Here is an 18448-nt window from a genome sequence, read left to right on the forward strand (position 1 = left end):
TTTTTCCTCTCTCCTCCTTTCTCTCTCTCTGCTCTTTCTTTTTCTTCTCTCTTCAGTTAAAATTGTAGCTGTAGTCAGGGTTATCCCCACCTCCTAATGAGGCTTGGAAAACGAAAGTACACAAGACTACAGTAGGACTACAAAAGAAATTATAAAATGTCAATATCTTACACAAACAAATCCTTAATTTTCTACTGAAAGATAAATTGCATGATGATTTAACCTTGGAAAATTAATCATTATTACACAACATTAAAAAAAAAAGGCTATACTAGGCTCGCACGATGCTTGATGGCTCCAAATCATAACAGAGGGACCGTTTTCTTGTGAGCAGACTTGGGATCCATATTTGAGGACGCTTGAAGTTCTGAAGATATGAAGGATTATATGCAAGGCACTGTGTACCACTGTCATTATACCCTCTGGTGTCCCTTCATTCCTTCTGTCCAACTTTCACTTCTGAATAACAGGAATCTTGAAAATAATTACCAAATGCAAACATTCATAAAATGTGTAGATTAGGTGGCACAGCACGTCAAGGAGCAATTACTTTTTAACAATCTCTGTGTTGTGTTTTCTGAAAACGCATGATTCATTTCAATCTTGGTGTCTTTAAGTGATTAAGGATCGTCAAACATTTGGTATTTCTCACAGGGAAATTTACAGGTAATTTAGGTATGATTCTTTTAGAGTTTTTTTCATGATTTATAACTATTTGGTATCAGTTAAACCTTCTTCCTTGCGTATGAATACGTATATTTTTATATAAAATGTATCACTAGAGCCTTAGCTGCTTAGATTTTCATTTCTTTTGAGTCATTACTTGGAATAGTATTTTCCTATAAGAGGGAATAAGGAAACAACTCTCTCTTAGGCATACACAGAGAGAGTGGGGCCTAATTTCTTATGTCTGCCCAAGATAGCCCTAGTCACACACACTGCTGTGTTTGGGGCTAGGAAGGGGAAAATAACTCCAAACTACAGCTGAGGAATTTGGTTCATTTAAGCGAGAGCTCTTTTCTCTACTTTAGCATCTTAAATCCTTCTAATAGCCCTGTAAAATCATAAATTGTCCAAATCCTCCGGGGAATTATTCTTAGTTCCATCATCATTTATACAGTTCCCTATCTGTCCAATAAACAGAATTTAGCCTTAAAGGCATCTGTCGCTTAATCTATATTATGATCTTGTCTTTATATGCGAGTTAATTTGTTTTTCCAAATCAGTGGATGGCCTTAGGAACCTTGTTGTTGTTCTTCTTTTTTGTGTCCTCTGAGGACAGAGTATCATAGAATGTTACAAATGGGAAGTGTCTGTGGGATCATCTGAACCAGTGTTTTTCAAAAAAATATTTAACTGTAATGCCCCAATTTCAAGTGAAATCCTCAACACATAAAACAGATAAAAGCAGAGCTACTGTGGTGAAGGGGGCCTCTGACTTCCTCACGTGGCTCAGGAGGTCCCAGGGGTCCTCAGCTTCTGGTTTCCTCTAGATGAGAGAACTGAGACCTGGAGGTAGAATCGGTTGCCCAACATTTTGGTGAGGGAGGAAGAATCAATTTTCGTTGCCTGGAAGCTTTGACATCCCTAGAGGTACATGTGTGTGGAGACTGCTGGTAGTAAAGCTCATACAGAACACAAGGACACCACTGCTTTACTCCGTGGGGTCTCAGCTTGGGTTCTCCGGAAGCCAACACTGAGAGGGAGTGGCCATGCAGGATGCTTATTAGACATTATCACCTGTAGAGAGGAGGAGGAGGATGCAGGATTGTAGAGAGGAAAATGTCAGACTGTCAAAGATGCCCAACAAAGCCTCAGCCAACCCCACAGGGAAACTCTTGAGCATAATTGGCCCATCGTAGTGACCTGCATTGGCCTTAAGGGCTGGGCCCTTATACCCTCAGCTCCATCAGTCATTGGATGTGGGCCACCCTGGGAAGGTCATGCTTTTGTGTAAAGTGGCTTTCTGCAGTTGAAGCAAATCCTAGAAGAACCAACAGCTGGAAGCTGACTGCCCACAGCTGGGGCAGCAAGTTCTTTCTTGAAGAAAGATCTAGAAGGCATATTTCTATGTCTACTACACATGGCCACTAGGAGTTCTGGTGAACACGATAGACAGTGGAGAGAACGGTGGTAGTGGCAGCTTTCCCATCCATCTGCCAGGCCACCCCAAACTTCTGATTAGGGATTCCCAACTCCATAGTGCTGAGTATGACACTTGCCCAACAAATTTTTTGACAAACAGACCAGTTCTCAAGACAGCTTCTCCTTTGTGTTTCAAGGTGGAACCTGTGGGTGTTTTTCATTTCCACCTCTGTTTCACCAAGTTTAATGACTGTTTTAATCTTTTGGGGATTAATTTGGTACAGTGGAAAATGGAGCAGACTATGTGTGGGAGGATTTGGATTCTGGATCTCATTCTGGAAGTTATTAGCTGGTGGCCAAGAGCAAGTCATTTAACTTTTCCAAGCTATAATTACTAAATTGTCCATGGGGGACTTGATACCAAATGAAACACTTTAAAACAACAGTATTTAAAAATGCCTTTAGATAGTGGTGTATCCCAGGGTTGTTCTGGACCATCTTGCTTTAGCACCCCATCCATCCATCCGTCCATCCGTCTGTCCATTCCTCTCTCCATCCATCCATCCATCCGTCCATTCCTCCCTCCATCCATCTATCCATCCATCCCTCCATCCATTCAGTTATAAGTGTGAGTGATTCCTGACTTTTAATTTATAATTCCTCCAAACTTTTTAAGCCAAGTAAATAGGAGATTTTATTTTCTGCTGACTTTGGGGGTACTTCTCCAGGAGACTTAGTGCAAGCTCTGCTCCCACTTCATGCAGCCCACCTCTGTTTAGGATGTCTCATTGCTGCCATTGATTGCAAATGTGATAACTTCCTGAGTCCCAGACACATCAGTTTATCCAAAACTACCTTTGTGATATTGCCCATCCCACTGGGCTCACCTCACGCTAGCACTTTCTTTGCTTTTTGTCTTATTAACTTCCTTTTTAGTTTACTCTTTGCATTTTTTTCTCTTCATTCTCTACTACATCCTAACTCTCTAGACCAAATCCCAGATGTTGTGACTTATTTAAAAATTTTTTTTATTGTTAAGTGTATCATGCATACAAAATAGTATATGAAATGTAGACAGATGCTCAGTTTAAAGACCAATAATAGAGCAAACATCCATGTACCAACCATCCCAGTTAAGAAATACTCATGATGTATTTAGCCATTTAATTAATGCACATTTATTGAGTTCTACATTGTATCCGGAATTTGGGGAGATTTAATGATTATTGAGAGATCATCTAGTCTACATAAAACTGCTCAGCATCATCTAATAGAGAAGAAAGAGACTGGCCAATAAATAATTACAATGCATAAAGGTACTTGCAATGAGAAATACAAACAAGATGTGATTGGGACCAGTTCGTACACCTAGGAGAGTTAGGAAGGATTCCAAGAGGATGAGGCTTTTGGACTGGGTTTGCAGGGATGGTTTGCCTGGGGAAGAGCACATTCTAAGGAAAGGGAACAGCAGAGGTAGTCTCAGAGCCATGGAAAGATGGCTTGTTTGGAAAGTGGGAGGTCACTTCTCATCACTTCCCTTTTGTTTCTGTGACCTCTCTCTCCTGGTTCCCTGTCACCACTCTGACCACTCATTTGAATTTTGCTCTGTTCCCCCACCCTCCACAAATGTCAGTGTTCTCACAGGTGTTCCTTTAGGATCTCTTCACACTTCATTCAGCTCTTCATTCATTCATCCACTCGCTCAACACTGAAGAAGAGATGAGTCTCCAGAAACTTCAGCTTGCATCAGAGTCATTCATGGGGCTTGTTAAAATGCATGTTCTGGTCCCAACCCCCTCAATCAGAATCTTTGGATCTGCATTTTTAACACGCTGTCACCAGGTATTTCTAGTGCCAGTGACTGGGGCCAAACTTGGAGAAACACAGAGGGAAGGGTTAGAGAACCTTCTGAATTGTGGGAGATGGTCTTGTGCCGTCTGCCATCGTGGGTACCCCTTCTCACGTGCCTTGTCTGTGCGTTTCTCGCTCCTCCTTCCTGCTTCAGTTCCTCTTTTGCTGTTATTTCTCCTTACATGCCTCCACCTGTTCTTTTGCTGTCTCAGAGCCCCATTGGTGTGTCTCCTGTCCCTGCTCCATGCCACTCCCTCCCTCAGGCATAGTCTGTGCCTTGGCTCTGTCTGTGGAGCGTCCCAGGCTGCAACGCCACAAACAATGGAGTATAGAATACAAAGTTGACAGTCACATTGACAGCCCCCGCCTTACCTTTCTACCCTTTTCCTTTTGGGGGCTTCTTTCCCCTCAAAAAGCTGGGGAAAGCATGATAGGAGATGGCATCAGAGGCAAAGGGTGCTGTTTGTCTGATTTGCACTTCCGTTACTGAGAGCATTTGAATAGTTTTAAGACATGCAAACTGTGAGACTAGACAGTTTCACTGAAATATATGCATGTAGATATTATTCTCGTGGGGGCATATGCCTGCATCTGTTTGTCTACAAGTGTTTGCTTGCAGAGTCACACACATACCCAGAACCTTGGTTCTGTCGGCTTTGTCTGCACCAAATGTGGATGTGGATGTATAATTAAAGATTTTAAACACTTGATTTTGATAGTCTGTGTGCAGCTGCTGTGCTCAGAAAATTCCTAAGCTACTGTGGGTTAATGGGAGTTCTCGCAAGTGTTTCTCTCTCTGCTGGTCTCTATTAGTAAAGCTCCTCTCTTCTCTCCCTCTCTCTCGCTCTTTCTCTCTCTCTCCCCCTCCCGCCCTGCCTGCCTCTGCTCTTCCCTCCCTCCCTCTCTCTGAGATAGCAGACAAGAGAGAGAAACTGGTGCGGCTTCCTCTGAGAAGAGGGCTTGCCTGCACGGATTGGCAGGATCCCGTGAGTTCCTCTTCCATCGATGCAGTGTTCTTGGAGGGAAATGCAATGGTGGGGCAGGGGCTGAGCTGGACTGGGGAGGTGGCTGGGAGCTCAGGGAGGCCAGGATCATGGTTTGGCCAAAGGCTGGAATCACAGGAATGTTTCATCAGGGTCTGCTCTGCAAATCCCCAGACCCCCATGGATTTTAGAATTTCCCAGCCTTTTCTCCTTCACCTTCGCACTCTCTTACTTCCTCCTGAGATGGCCCCAGATCTGCAAGAGACATTTGAGAGAAGCTATTTATTAACAGATGTGAAGAAATGGATTCTGCACTTGATTATTTAGCCATGATTTGTCAATGATGATGGATTGGAAAGCAGTGTAAGTAACAGTTATATATGTTCCTGTAGTTAGATGATCTTAGTTGCTTTTTTTTTTAACTTTAACTTTTTCAGTGAATTTCCTTTTGAGAAAAGTGAAAATAAAATGTATAAAGTATTCCAAAGAAGTTAGGAGGGTTCAGATTCTATGAGCTTTCTTCTTGTTCAATTGATTTACAGAATACATGCAGCTCTTTCAGATGAGACACGCAAACTCCTGGCAGAGAATCTGCAAACATCCCCCGAGGATGAGACTAAAACGGAAAATAAATGAACCAGGTTTTTGAACTGACAATCATTGCTATAATCAGACTTATTCAGAGTTGCTAAAATATTTGACATTGACTCATTTTAGCATCAAAGACGGAATTGAAATATGTTCTCTTCATAGGATCATAAAAATGAAGTTAGCCTATGGCTTTCGGAACAGGTTGTTTCTGGCTACATAAATATGAGATTCATTTCTTTTCCTAATGTTAAATGTTGACTGTATTTCCCTTCCCTTTCAGCTTTCGTTGAGACAGAACACCTCCCCATCCTAGAATGTAATGCCTGGTCACCCTGGGGTGGTAGGACACTGGCGACTTGGAAGCTAGTCATTGCCAGTTTATGCCAGTCAGAGGGTTTTCCATCTTTCTCTGCCAAGGCTTGGTTTAAGTACTTAAATTCCCCAGTGTTCAGGGAGAAAAACAACAACGAGTAACTTGAAGACCAAAATCAGTTTATTTCACAGGAAAAGGGACAGCTATCTAAAAGATTAGAAATTGAAATAAAAAAAATGTGATTTGCCTTTTCTTCAAAATTTAAAATGAGGTTAATTTTGTATAAAAGGAGTAACTTAAGCTTTCTTGATTAAAAAACAAGATTTTAAAGGAGACTTTTAAGACCATAAACCGCTTAGGTAGGGACATCGAAATAGATTGCTGATATTTTTTATGACCAGTGGCAACTTTTTCGTTTAGAGTCTATACAGTAGTGTTCATACAAATATATTTGGCGTCGTAAAACTTGCTTAGATTTAGAAGTGGTATTTCTAACAAGGACACTGTAATGAGCTTTTCCGAGTGGTCTTTGCCTTTCTCTCTCCATCACATCCTCACCGCGGGCAGGGCTACTGCCTCCCCCACCTGCCCATCCCCCTGCCTGTCTCTCAGCCCCCATCCTTCCCTCTGAGTCTTGGAACATCATGAAAGACCCTTCTGAAGATTCCCTTCAGCCTTCCCTGCCCAGCTCTGGACAGAGGGAGTACTGTAATGCAACACACAGAGCTGCCAAATTTGGAATTGAATGAGCTCAGTTGATTCTTGAATATTAAATCAATTCTGTGAGCAATTGAATGAGATCATATCTTACCAACCTGACCCAAAGTGTTCCTAACTTCATTGATTGGCATTTAACATCATCAAGGGCTGTAACACTGAGCACCTGAGGGGACCAGCTTAAAACCAAACTAAATCCCCAAACTCTCCTTGGATTCCTGCTCACCAAATATACTTAGGGCCACGCCTTTTAAAATATGTCCTTTGTTATCAAGGGAAATCTGAGACAGAAAACACATGTTGGCAGCGTCACGTGAGTGCCTCTCTGCACACACAGTGGTTGTATCACAAGAGGAAATGCTTTCGTCTTTCGCTGTTTTGTTTTGGTTTCTTGTTTACATGGATCCTGTCAGACTCATGCATCTGGAAGAGGTTTGGAGGGGAGTGAAAAACCTAAAGCAAAATATGCAGGGAACAGGAAAATCATTCAAAAACAAAGTCAGACTAGAAATGGAATAATTCTCTTACATCCCAGTTCCTACACTTGGTTTTGGTTCTCCATTTATGCAGATCCTGAATGTAGCCTTCCTGGCTTCATGGTGATGGAGATTCTTTCATACTGCTTTTGGATCTTGAGCAAAGGAGGGAGATTTCTCCAGAAATATGGAGAAAAGCCAATAAGAACCAATCTTTCCAGTTCTTGCTCACTTTAACAGAGCAAGCAACTCCCGTCCCTTGTTCCCACCCTGTCCTGTTTTTCCTCCTCAGCACCCAGCCCACGCCTCTCTGTGCCTCTGAGTGCCCCCTGGGGAACAGCTCCAAATCCCTCAGGAATCTCGTGTGTGTCCCAGGCAAGAAGGTGAGCTGCCAAGGGCAGGCTTTTCAGGCAGAGTGCTTTTTGGTGGTGAATGAGCAGAGGGGGCAGAGATGCTGATACTTGCAAACCGTCTTTGAAAGAGGCAGCTGATTGGCATCAATAAAACTGCTGAGCAATTAAAAAAAATCCTGGAGTCAAGGTGAGAGAAAGAGGAGAAAGAGAAGGAAGCGGGCTGTCTCTGAGGAGTTTCAAGCAAAGTTCTGTTAAATGCCCAGAAGGTCTAAGTTGCTAATGCCAGATGGTTAGGATAATCTTAAACTGATCAATACCTGACCGATGGAACGGAGCTTTCACTTTGGGCCTGATGTTCTGCTGAAAGGCTTTGCTCAAGGTCAACTGCCAGTTCTCTCACTTTGCTCAGCAATCCGTTCTGTGGTAGTGTGTTCTCTTTCTCTGGATTCTGTCTTTCTTAGCAACTGCTTTGCTTCTGAAAGTTGGGAGCTTGAGAAAAGTTCTAAAACCAAGTGTGGTCCTCAGATCTTTAACTCTGAGGAAAAGTGCTTCCATCAGACTCATCCTCACTTTTCTCATTAGACAGGTTGCCCTAATTCTAATTTTCACCCTATGTCTGAACTAAGGGGCCTCATCTTTACGTCTGTCGAGATTCTTCTTGCCATTCCTCCCTAGTTTCATCTATCCTGCAGGGAGCACTCAAGTTCCTGGTGAGTTTGGCTGCAGAGGCATAACATGTCTATGCAGCGTGCCCATCCTGAACCTTATCTGCCCACCTCTTTCCTTGGGGAGACTGCAGGAGAGAACATGTCTTCAATCAATTTGGCGAAGAAAGCTGACCTATGAAAAATACCCCTGCAGGTCTTCCTGAGGGGAGGAAGGACTGGCCTTCTCTCCTGGACACTTTCTCTCCTTGTCCTCCTCTAGGAGTCCAAGGAAGAACTGCTCTTAGATGACATCTGAATTCAGCAGAACCGACAGTTACTACGCATATTTGAGCTACTGAGCAGTAAATTACTTAGCTTTTCTAAGCTTCCATTCTTTGCATCGATAAAAGACATGCAAACCTTACCTCATCAGGTTTTGCGAGAATTAAATGATAAAACGTGGTGCTGAGCACAGTGCATAGTCATCTCCTTGTTATTGATGCTGTCCTTATGTTCCTCTGTCAGCAGTGGGCCTGTCTGTCAGACACTTTCAACAGAGGCCCCGGATCCTAAGTGATGGGGACCCTGGGGCAGGCAATGTGATAGAACGGAAGGTGTACTGGAGTAGGAGTCAAGGCTGGGTGTTTCAGTTCCAGCTTTGTTAGTAACCACTGGTATGACTTTGAGAAAATTACCACCCCTTCCCTGTGCTCTGGAAATGGAAATACTTCCATTTCCCTAAACAGGTGACTCCAACAAGCGTCCTGCCAGTCCCTCAACCCAGCATGTCTCCTTCCCTCCTGCTCTTGGCTAGTTCCTTTCTTCTCTTCTTCTGTGAAACCTCCCCCGATCCCCTGGGCCTGGGTCAGGGCCCCTGCTGTGCAGTTCTGTGCCGCCTGCCTCTCTCCGTCCCAGGCTCCACCGTGTAGACACCACTGTGTGCACGTCTGCCTCTCTCGCTGGACTGTAATCACGTTGAGAATGACCCCTCTGTCTTGAAGTTCTGCGTTTGGTGTCAAGATCAGGACCTTGCTCAGTAAATATTTGCTGAATGGATGCATGAATGAAAGAAAGAAGGAAGGCAGCACCTCAGCCCTGCCTCCATCATGGGTTTTGAGTGAAGATAAAAAGAAAGAATGTCTGTGAAAGGCTTCGATGAGTAGAGAGTGCTATGTAGTTTAAGCCTCTAGTTTTAAGTTCGTATGAGGCACAGTGTACTTTTAACCAGTAGTTTAGTTGGTTTTTCAGATACTAAGATACATAAATTTTAGTGAAATAAAACAATATTCTTTTTTGGTCCTGTTCTTGCAATACAGGTCCATTCTTTGTCATAAAAGCAGGACCAGGGCTCTGATGTCTGAATCTCTGAGCAACAAAACTTTTCATTCCAAAATGAGAGGTAAGACTCTGAAAGCCAGTGGCCCCGGGAGGGGTCACTCTGTAAGTTAACTTTGCCCCGAGGATAAGCGGATGCTTTCAGATCCCTGCATGAGAGGATGGAGAAGGGAAAGGGGTTTCTAAAAGCAGAGGTGGGGAGAGAGGAAGAAAAGGGGTCCTGAGGCACAGAGAATACACACTGCCCACTTCCTTGGCTTCATCGTGGAGGCAGCACAGTGGAAGAAAGAGCAAGGACTTTTGAGTCTAACAAACCTGGGTTTGGATTCCAGCCTCGTATTTGGGTCTTTGCTGCCTTCAGGTTGTGGTTTTCCATAGCAAATGCTTGAACTGTGGTCCCTGATGAACAAGCTCTTCCTTGTCATTAGGTCTGTTTTTCCCTCAAGTAATGTTCTTTGCAGGGAAAAAGAAAAAGTGTGTTTAACAAGAATACTCATTCCCGAAGGCCAGTCCTGATGAGGAGCCACAAGATGGCCCAGAGGGTGACGTGAAATCATGTTCATGAGCGTGCTTTGTTAATAGACAACCGTGTAGGGATGTATATATTAATCCTACACGTATCTATGGAAAAGCCCACTGCAGCTGCCTTTGCCATTAGAGTGAATACCCTGTGGGTCTATTATTCACCTCGTCAGGTCCAGCCCAGGAGTTGTGTAGGCTCATTTTTCACTTTCCTTTGACCCTCAGATGTCTCCACAAATGAGCCACCTGCTGTATCTGGTGTGGGGGTGGAGATGTGGGGTGAAGTAATGAGCCGGTGAGGCCTTTCTGAGCCTATTGGCTGCTCTAAAGGGAAATTGAGGAATACTGCAAAGCCACAAATCTGAGATGTCAGCTCATAAATATGTAAGCTCCTCGCTTAGGTAATAAGCTCCTTGACAGCCACAACTGTCATTTGCACATTCTTGTCAGCTGAACACAAAGTTCCAGTTGCCAGACTGTCCCTGGATACTGGGGACTAAAAGCTGGGGAGTGGGGAGGGGAGCTGGGCTGTTAGCTCTGTAAAGATCTCTGGCTGTTCTCCATGGCTGCTCTCTTTGCCCCCAGCCCACCATCGGGGGGCTTTCTCTCCATATTTTGCTTACTAAGTATAGGCAAAAATTTTGCAGTGTGGCGCTTGGGATGGGAAAAGGGTTGAATATAAATATATAAATGGAGACAGGAGAAATAGTTGCCAGCATTTAGCTTTTGTCAGCGGTGACTAAATCCATACAAATTTCAATCTCTGTTGTATTATATTTAAAACTCTATCAGGAGCTTAATAAACATCAAATTAACAGCTTACTATAGATGTATTTTTAAGCTATAGGCTCGCAGATCAAAATTAGGTCCGGAAGCAGATATTTGGTACATAAACATTTATTGAACACCTAATATGTTACAGGTGCTTTGTAAGGTTTTGGGGATTCAAAAGTGAGTTAAGGAGAGGAGTGGTGAAGACACAAATTAATTCTAATCTAATACACTATGATTAGCCACAGAGTATCAGAACATATGGAAGAAAAGAATAAAATCTCCTTTGGGTGGTGGGAAGGAGACACATATATGAGAAATGCGTCTAGAAGGGTGAGTAGGAAGGTGCCTGGAAAGAGAGGGCACTTTAGACGGGGGAGTTGGTCTGAGTCTGTTTGTGCAGTGAAGCATGAAAGTGCTGGGGTGTTGTACGCGTCTATTCATATTGCATGATGATTAAAAGTAAATTGTTTTCAGATTCTCAAAACAGGCAGTGATTAGTAATGGATCACATTAAATAGGATGGTATAATGATGATGAATAAACAAGTGTATCAGATAAGATTCAACATCCTGTCACATTTTCACAGCTGATTGAAAACAGTAGATCATGTGTGAAGTGCAAGGGAGAGGAGGAGGAATGGACCCACCCCTGAGGTTAGAACCACAGTCCTGTGCCTGAGTGAGTGGGTAGTCTTAGACTCTCGTTAACTCATTCTATCTGTATATCCATTTCTAAAAATCATTGCTCTAACAGGAAGAGGTCGTCAGGAAAGATAGCAGGAGACTGAGTCCAAACAACTTGATTTCACTTGAAAAGTCAGAAGAAGTCACTGGGAAACTATCTATAGTAAAAGCACAAGATTTTATAGCACCTTTCAGGTCGTTCAAAGTCTTATTTCGGTATAGTAAACACTCTGCCTGCCAGCATTCTGTTAACCGGTTGCTTTGTTAAGATGTACTCCCAAAATTCGTAACGCTGGGAAAAGATACGAATGAGGCTTCTAAGACAACAGAGAAGGGTGGAACCATGTTTTGGATGCTTATAATAGTAAGTCAAAGTGTCCCAGTGGTTGCAGAAGCAAGAGCATTTTAGAGCTGGGAGAGTCCTTAGGGATCATGTATTTCATTGACTTTTAAATCTTTGAAGAATGGCATTCTGGGTAAGGAAACTATGCCAAGAGTCCGGGAGCAAAGTCAGTGAGAACTCCCACACTCTTACACACTCATTCTTGGATCCATTTATGCATTCATTCTTTCATTCAACAAATGTTCATAAAGCCCTTGCAACATGTAAGATAAATATTTGAATAAAATACCGGCTGTGCCCTCCAGGAGCTTACAGTTTTATAAGTAGGTAAGGCATATATGTAAAGACTATAAATAGGAAGTCATTTTTAAAATACAATGACAGAAAGCTATTAAAGTCCAGAAATAGAAAACTATTTCCAAGTGAAATGGATGACCATGCCCTGAAATAGAGAATATGTTATATTAACTCAGACTTACACAGTCACATTTGCTTTATCTAAGTTTTGAGCATCCAACAAGAGAAAAAAGTTAGGTAAAGTTAAGTGTTTGGCTTAATCCATATTTTTATTCTGGGGAAGTGCAGAGCAGAATTAGAATTGATTTGTTAAATTTTCATTTGTTGATAGCCTAATAGGAAGATATTGTTCAAATACAAGAACATTATTGATTTAATTACCTTGAAAATATAATTTGGAAAAAATCTATTTTTTAAAAAAAATCAAATATTCATCAGTTAACAATAAATGTGAGCAGTATCTAAAGGCATCTGTCTCATCTTGAGCACTACCCCAGGGATAAGCCAAGGAAATGTGGACTTTGAGCCCCCTCTGGAGGAAAGAAAGAGAGCCCTCCCCTGCTGGTTTGGCAGCAAATGGTTTCTTTTCCAAAGGTCAGAAGTGGAAAAAAGAATCATCTAATCAAATTGACTTTTGGAATTAACCTTATGAAGCAGAAGTCTACAACCTTTAACTCATGGAGAGCTCAGTGAGGGTATTTGCTTCAACAGGCAATTTAAAATCATCCCTCCCCCAAAGCCTTGATCAAACAAATGTTGGACACAGACTAATAAGGATGTGGAAAAATAATTAGAATGAGCACAATAATTATATTTTTATGAACATAATAGCCTGTAAAATAATATACCACAAAATATTTTATGGATTATCATCATTTAAGAAGCCAGCAAACCTTAAAAACAAACAAAATAATCTATTCATTCATTCCCTCATTCTACAAATGTTTATTGACCACCTACTGTGCCATTCTTAGCAAGAAGTAAAACAAACAAAAACCCTTGCCCTCATGAAACTTACGTGAGAGCAGGAGATATTAAGTATCAGCTCTGACCTTGTGCCTTCCCCGGGGAACACTGTAGGATGAGTGAGGGTGTGGGTATGGAGGCAGGGAAGCACAGATACTGGTGAATCTGTGGAACTCTCAGAAGGATAGACTGTGTTGCATCCTTTAACAAGCAATACACAGTATCTTATTTTAGCCTCCCTGCAAAATATAAAATAATCACCTTTCCCACAGATGATGAAGAACCTGTTAATACAACTTGACAGACTGGTTTGGAAGATATTTAGAAACTTAAATATATCCAAATATGTCCCAAAGCATAGCCTTGCAGAACTCTGGGCTGGAGGAATCCTTAAATAAAGGTCACCTCCACCTAGACCAAAGAAGGGTGGAACCACGTTTTGGAAGCATGTGAGGACCATAGGACTGATTCTATTAGGAAGACATGCAGCCAGACTTTCTTCTTCAGTGTCAGTGATTTGGGGCCAATCCGTCCATCCAACCATCACTATGGACAATGCTGGGAACACAATTGTAGGAGAGACAGACCTGGTTCTTGACTTGTTGGAGCTTTCAGTTCTGTGAAGAAGAGACAAGTAATCATAGCCGATTGTAAGAAGCAGTGTGGCAAGTCACACTTTTGGCCCACTGCTCCTCTTGACCAGAGACCACACTGGCAGATGCCTGGCTGGTGTGGACATGGCAGTCAGGTTCCATTAGCCTTTGTGCAGCACAGATGACTTATTTCCAGTGCAGTAAGGAAAATGATTCTGTCTACACCCAAAATAAATTGCAAGCCAAACTAACTGTGTTAGTTTGCTTCACACAGGATTTGGTTGTGCACATGTACTGATTCTGCACACGTGCTCTCTGAGTGTCTAAAGTGTCTCAGTGAGGGTGATAATCAGTCGTTCTGCCCTGGTCAGCCTGGCATGAGGACACACTGTCAGAGGAGCGACTACCAAGTAGGAATTACCTCCAGCGCACAAAGGCTGCAGACGCGTGGTTGACAGAAGATTCCAGTTTCAGCTGATGGTTTTCAGACGAAAGCAACTGTAGCAATGGAGATTTCCCCGATATCTGATTTAAGACTGTTGAAGACCCCAATGTATTGGCTCAAATTGAGAACGTCCTCTTTTCTGAACTTTCTTAGCTCTAAATAAGGCCCTTCCAGCCAACAGCACAACCAAAACTCATCTTCAAGATGCCCAGGACCTGAAACACATCAGAGTCAGAATCATCGAGTCAATTGCAATATTGCCATGAGTGGCAGAAGGATTTGAACCCAGACAATTTGGCTCCACAGACTGTCCTGTTGACTGTTTCTCTTTTCTGCCTCTTGAGGGAACTCTGAAATACTAAAATACTGTAACACTAAATAAGTGTTTGCTGAAGCATATACTGAGTCATAAGCTTTCCTTTACATAACTGTTTTCTACACCCACGTTTTATCATAGACTCCTTGAGGCCTGTTGAAATCATAGAATTCTTTTTTAATGGATCCTTATGTAGGGAACATTGGGTAATAACATAGTAACCTATAAATAGTAGGTGCTTGATCAGTATTTGTAGAATAACATGAATAAATAAATGCATGAATAATAAGATGAAAGATATCTTCTTTAATTTTTATAAGCTATAGAAATGTTTTTTATAGATGCTTTTATATCAACCTCTGTAAAAACAAAGCCATATCATAGCATCATAATTCAGTACAAGGCATTTAGGTAAAGGCATAAAAATATATGTTTTATATTTTTTTTTCCTTTTTTTTTTTAGATTGGCACCTGAGCTAACAACCGTTGCCAATCTTCTTTTTTTTTTTTTTTCTGCTTTGTCTCCCCAAACCCCCCTGTACATAGTTGCATATCTTAGCTGCAGGTCCTTCTAGTTGTGGGATGTGGGACGCCACCTCAACGTGGCCTGACGAGCGGTGCCATGTCCGTGCCCAGCACCCGAACCCTGGGCTGCCGCAGCGGAGCGCGGGAACTTAACCACTCGGCCATGGAGCCGGGCCCTTTCTTTTCTTTTACAGTTTAATTTTTTAAGACAATAGTGTAGGTCTCCTTTTCTTTACTTCTTCAGCCCCCATTTACTTCTCAACCCATTGGAATGTCCTCCACTTCTCTGATTCTGTTCAAGGTCGATGATGAACGTGTTAATTCTAAATCCAGTGGACACTTCATTCTCTGTCTTTTGTGGTCTCTTTCCATTTTTCTTCTCGCCTCTGGCTGCTCCTTGTCCATCTCCTTTGCTGTCTCCTCTTTTTCCATCACTTGTTACATGTTGATGTTTCTCATGGTTCCATCATGGGCCACTTTCTGTTCTCATTCTAGTTTGCACCTCCCTGGGCCATCCCATCCATTCTCATAACTTCAGTTGCCATCTTTATGCTGAAGACTCTCCAATCTGAAAACCTAGCCAAGTATTTTTTATATCCAAATACTAGAAATGATGATCTAAACCAAGATTTTAGGTCTTAAAAATAAATGGTTTCTGTCTATGGAGTCAAAGCCTTTTTACAAAAAGTTAAAATTTTTTTTTTAATTTATGTATTTGTTTATTTGGTGAGGAAGATTGGCCCTGAGCTAACATCTGTTGCCAATCTTCCTCTTACTTTCACTTGAGGAAGATTGTCGCTGAGCTAACATCTGTGCCAATCTTCCTCTATTTTGTATGTGGGATGCCGCCACAGCGTGGCTTGATGAGCCATGTGTAGGTCTGTGCCAGGAGACGAAGGAACCCCACACACCCAAGCAGAGTGTGCAGACTTAACCACTACACCACTGGGCCAGCCCTAAAAATCTTAGATATTTCTTATGAATTTCTTGGTAATGAGTCATTGATTAGGAGTCACTTAGGTGCATCCTTAAATACAGCACTGAATGGCTCTTTGCAGTGGTTGTTATTAATGATTTGTTTGACAGAGTAGAAAGAAAGCACAGAAATGTAAAGAAAATATTTGCAGCCACTCTCAATTGAGTATCATTCATAAAGATAAAATGTCTCTGAAATTTTAATAGAAATCAATGTGAAATAAGATTCAACTTATAAAAACTCAAATTACAAGCAATTTGTAGGAGCATATCTGTTGTGTAAATGTGGGAATCCATACGAGGAGAAGACGATTGATTGTTTGATTGATTATATAGCATGAATTACATTCTGTCCAACTGTGCATCAATATAGTCGCAGACACAGCTGGATGGCATCCTGCTCTAGAGAACAGGTATTTTCTTCTTTTCACAGTCTGTTCCTAGGAGCTTGATCAGTACATAAATATTATTTTCCTTATAATAATATAAACCTAGACATTTTTTTCTTAGTCAAGGATTCAGAGTCAGAAAACTGTAATTATAATTAACAATGTGTTAGTAAAGTTGAGATAGTACTTTAAACCTATATGGCTTCTTAAATAATGTAATCCTGCTCCAAAATCTGCAAAAATGAAATCAGTTAACTTAGGATTCTAATAACTAAGAGTAGCCACAGCATAAAAAATTTAATTTCACCTATTGTAGATTTTACCCATCTAAAAATAATATGCCCTTTAAAGCAAACATTAGTTACATGTGCAGTTTAATGTGGCTCACGTTTCTTTCCAGAATTAACTGGGGAAGTTTGAACTAAATCTTCATTTTATTTTGATAAATTTCTCTATTGCCTACAATCTATTTCACAATAATTTTCTCTCTTTTCAGCAGGGTTTAATCATTTGTTAATTCTTTTCAAAAATACTTATAAACTACAAGACAGAAAATAACTATGAAGAATGTAATAAAGACTTCAGTTGAGAAAGATGAATCACTTGAGAGGAATCCACTGTTATCTTCTTATTTTTAATTTCTTTATTATTCTTCCTGCCTTCTCCCTCCCCACCCATACTCAGCACACACGCACGTATGCATGCACAGAGGTGCGTGTGCACAGCCCTCAACAACTTCAGGCGTGGCGTCGGAGAGAATAAGTGCAATAGTAGAAAGAGGCATGGAGGGAATCTGTTCGTAGTGCTCAAGTCCCTGTCCGGTCATTGGAGATGTGCACCGCAGACCTACCTGCTGTTCCCCGCCCCCCCATGCTATTTCATAGCATCGCTGCCCTGCACCTGCAGAAGGAATCAAATAAGCGAGCACGCACAACAAAAAGTGAATTATAGGCCTTTGTTAGCAGCTTGTTAGCGGATAGATGCAGAGTCGCAGAAGGAATTGCCCTTATAGTCTCAATAGGCCATGATTACTATAGAATCTTCCTCCTTTCATGAGTTATTTTGCTCTGGAGTCATCTCTCAGCTATACCATCTGCTCCGTGGAGATCGCATCTCTACTTTATTGAAAAGGAAAGCTGCCTCCTTTCCTTTGCTTCCGAGCTTTTGAAAATGCCTGTGACAAGTGCACTTTATTGCCATGGGCATTTACCATGGTTTCCAGCTATCCGCATAGACTCCATCCCAAGTGATGTGGCAGTAGACTAGACAGGAAAGGAAATGTGAGTTTCTACCTCTCTCCCTCTAGCGGGGCTGCTGAGGGACCTGCCATCTAACAGACTGCCGGGGGTCTGGGGCAGTGCAGCCTTGCAGCAGACAGTTGGGGCAGACATTCTCCACCACTGCTGTGTCCTGTTCATATTCTTGTAATGCAGAGACCCCATGCAAACTGTTGTTCTTTGAAATAACTTACTTAATGATTTCTTCAGATTTCAACTATAGTAAATAATTTGTTAAATAAAAAGAAATATTGATATTAAAGGGAAAAAAGAAATTACTTCCTTTAGCAAAGGAACCCAACTGTTACATTCAAATTTAATTAATGAAGAAGCCCCCAAACCACCAAGCATGTCACCCAGCATTGACAATTAATTAGCTTTGCTCTGAAAGAGCTACAGGTATTGAGCACAGACTTATGGATTAAAGGCTTTATTTTCTCTGCAAACGCTGTCCATTTCTAGCTATCACACCTTGATAGCAGCTTGCTGCTTCAGGCAACAAATTATATCTGAAGTGTGTAATTTCATGTCAGTTTTGAATTTCACATGATCAAAATATGGGAAAGTGAGAATAAAGCACTATTTCTTTTAAAATAAAGACATTAAAAGTGAACAACGCAACTGCTTTTCATTCTCTTAGGCTTTTCAAAATAATTTTCTTCCAAACAGCGAAGGAAGATAAATCTTAAGGAAAACTCCCAGGGAATTAGTGGTCACCCTTGGCTTTTGAATGGGCTCTCTGTTTATGGTAGATCCTGCAGTTTCTTCCTTTTAACATTACATTAGCATATATATAAATGATTTAACTAGAAACTACTGGAGTTAGCATCTAAAGGCAGCATGATGTAATGAAAAGAACATTAGAGTCATTAGATTCTTGAAATCAAATTATCTGGAATATGCTTATTCCTTGAAGGAATCTTAATTTTAGTTGGATAGGCCTTGCACTGTAAAAGATAAATATACATATTTTATGGACAAGTGTTTCTCAG

At 41.5% G+C, this 18448-nt stretch overlaps 1 protein-coding gene across 3 annotated transcripts in view; it reads left to right on the plus strand.

The window, feature by feature from the left end:
* KIF26B (kinesin family member 26B) overlaps positions 1 to 18448 on the plus strand; it is a 441074-nt gene that overhangs the window by 273111 nt on the left and 149515 nt on the right. Inside the window, exon 1 of one of the 3 annotated variants that reach the window (XM_023632453.2) lies at positions 4853 to 5282. The exons of the other annotated variants lie outside the window; for them this stretch is intronic. Within the exon in view, the coding sequence (XP_023488221.1) occupies positions 5260 to 5282 (23 nt within the window). The 5' untranslated portion in view covers positions 4853 to 5259. Of the gene's footprint in view, positions 1 to 4852; positions 5283 to 18448 lie in introns of those variants that run through there. 3 annotated transcript variants of the gene reach the window in all.

The sequence above is a fragment of the Equus caballus genome, chromosome 30 (genome assembly GCF_041296265.1).
Source record: "Equus caballus isolate H_3958 breed thoroughbred chromosome 30, TB-T2T, whole genome shotgun sequence".
Classification (NCBI taxonomy): Eukaryota; Metazoa; Chordata; class Mammalia; order Perissodactyla; family Equidae; genus Equus; species Equus caballus.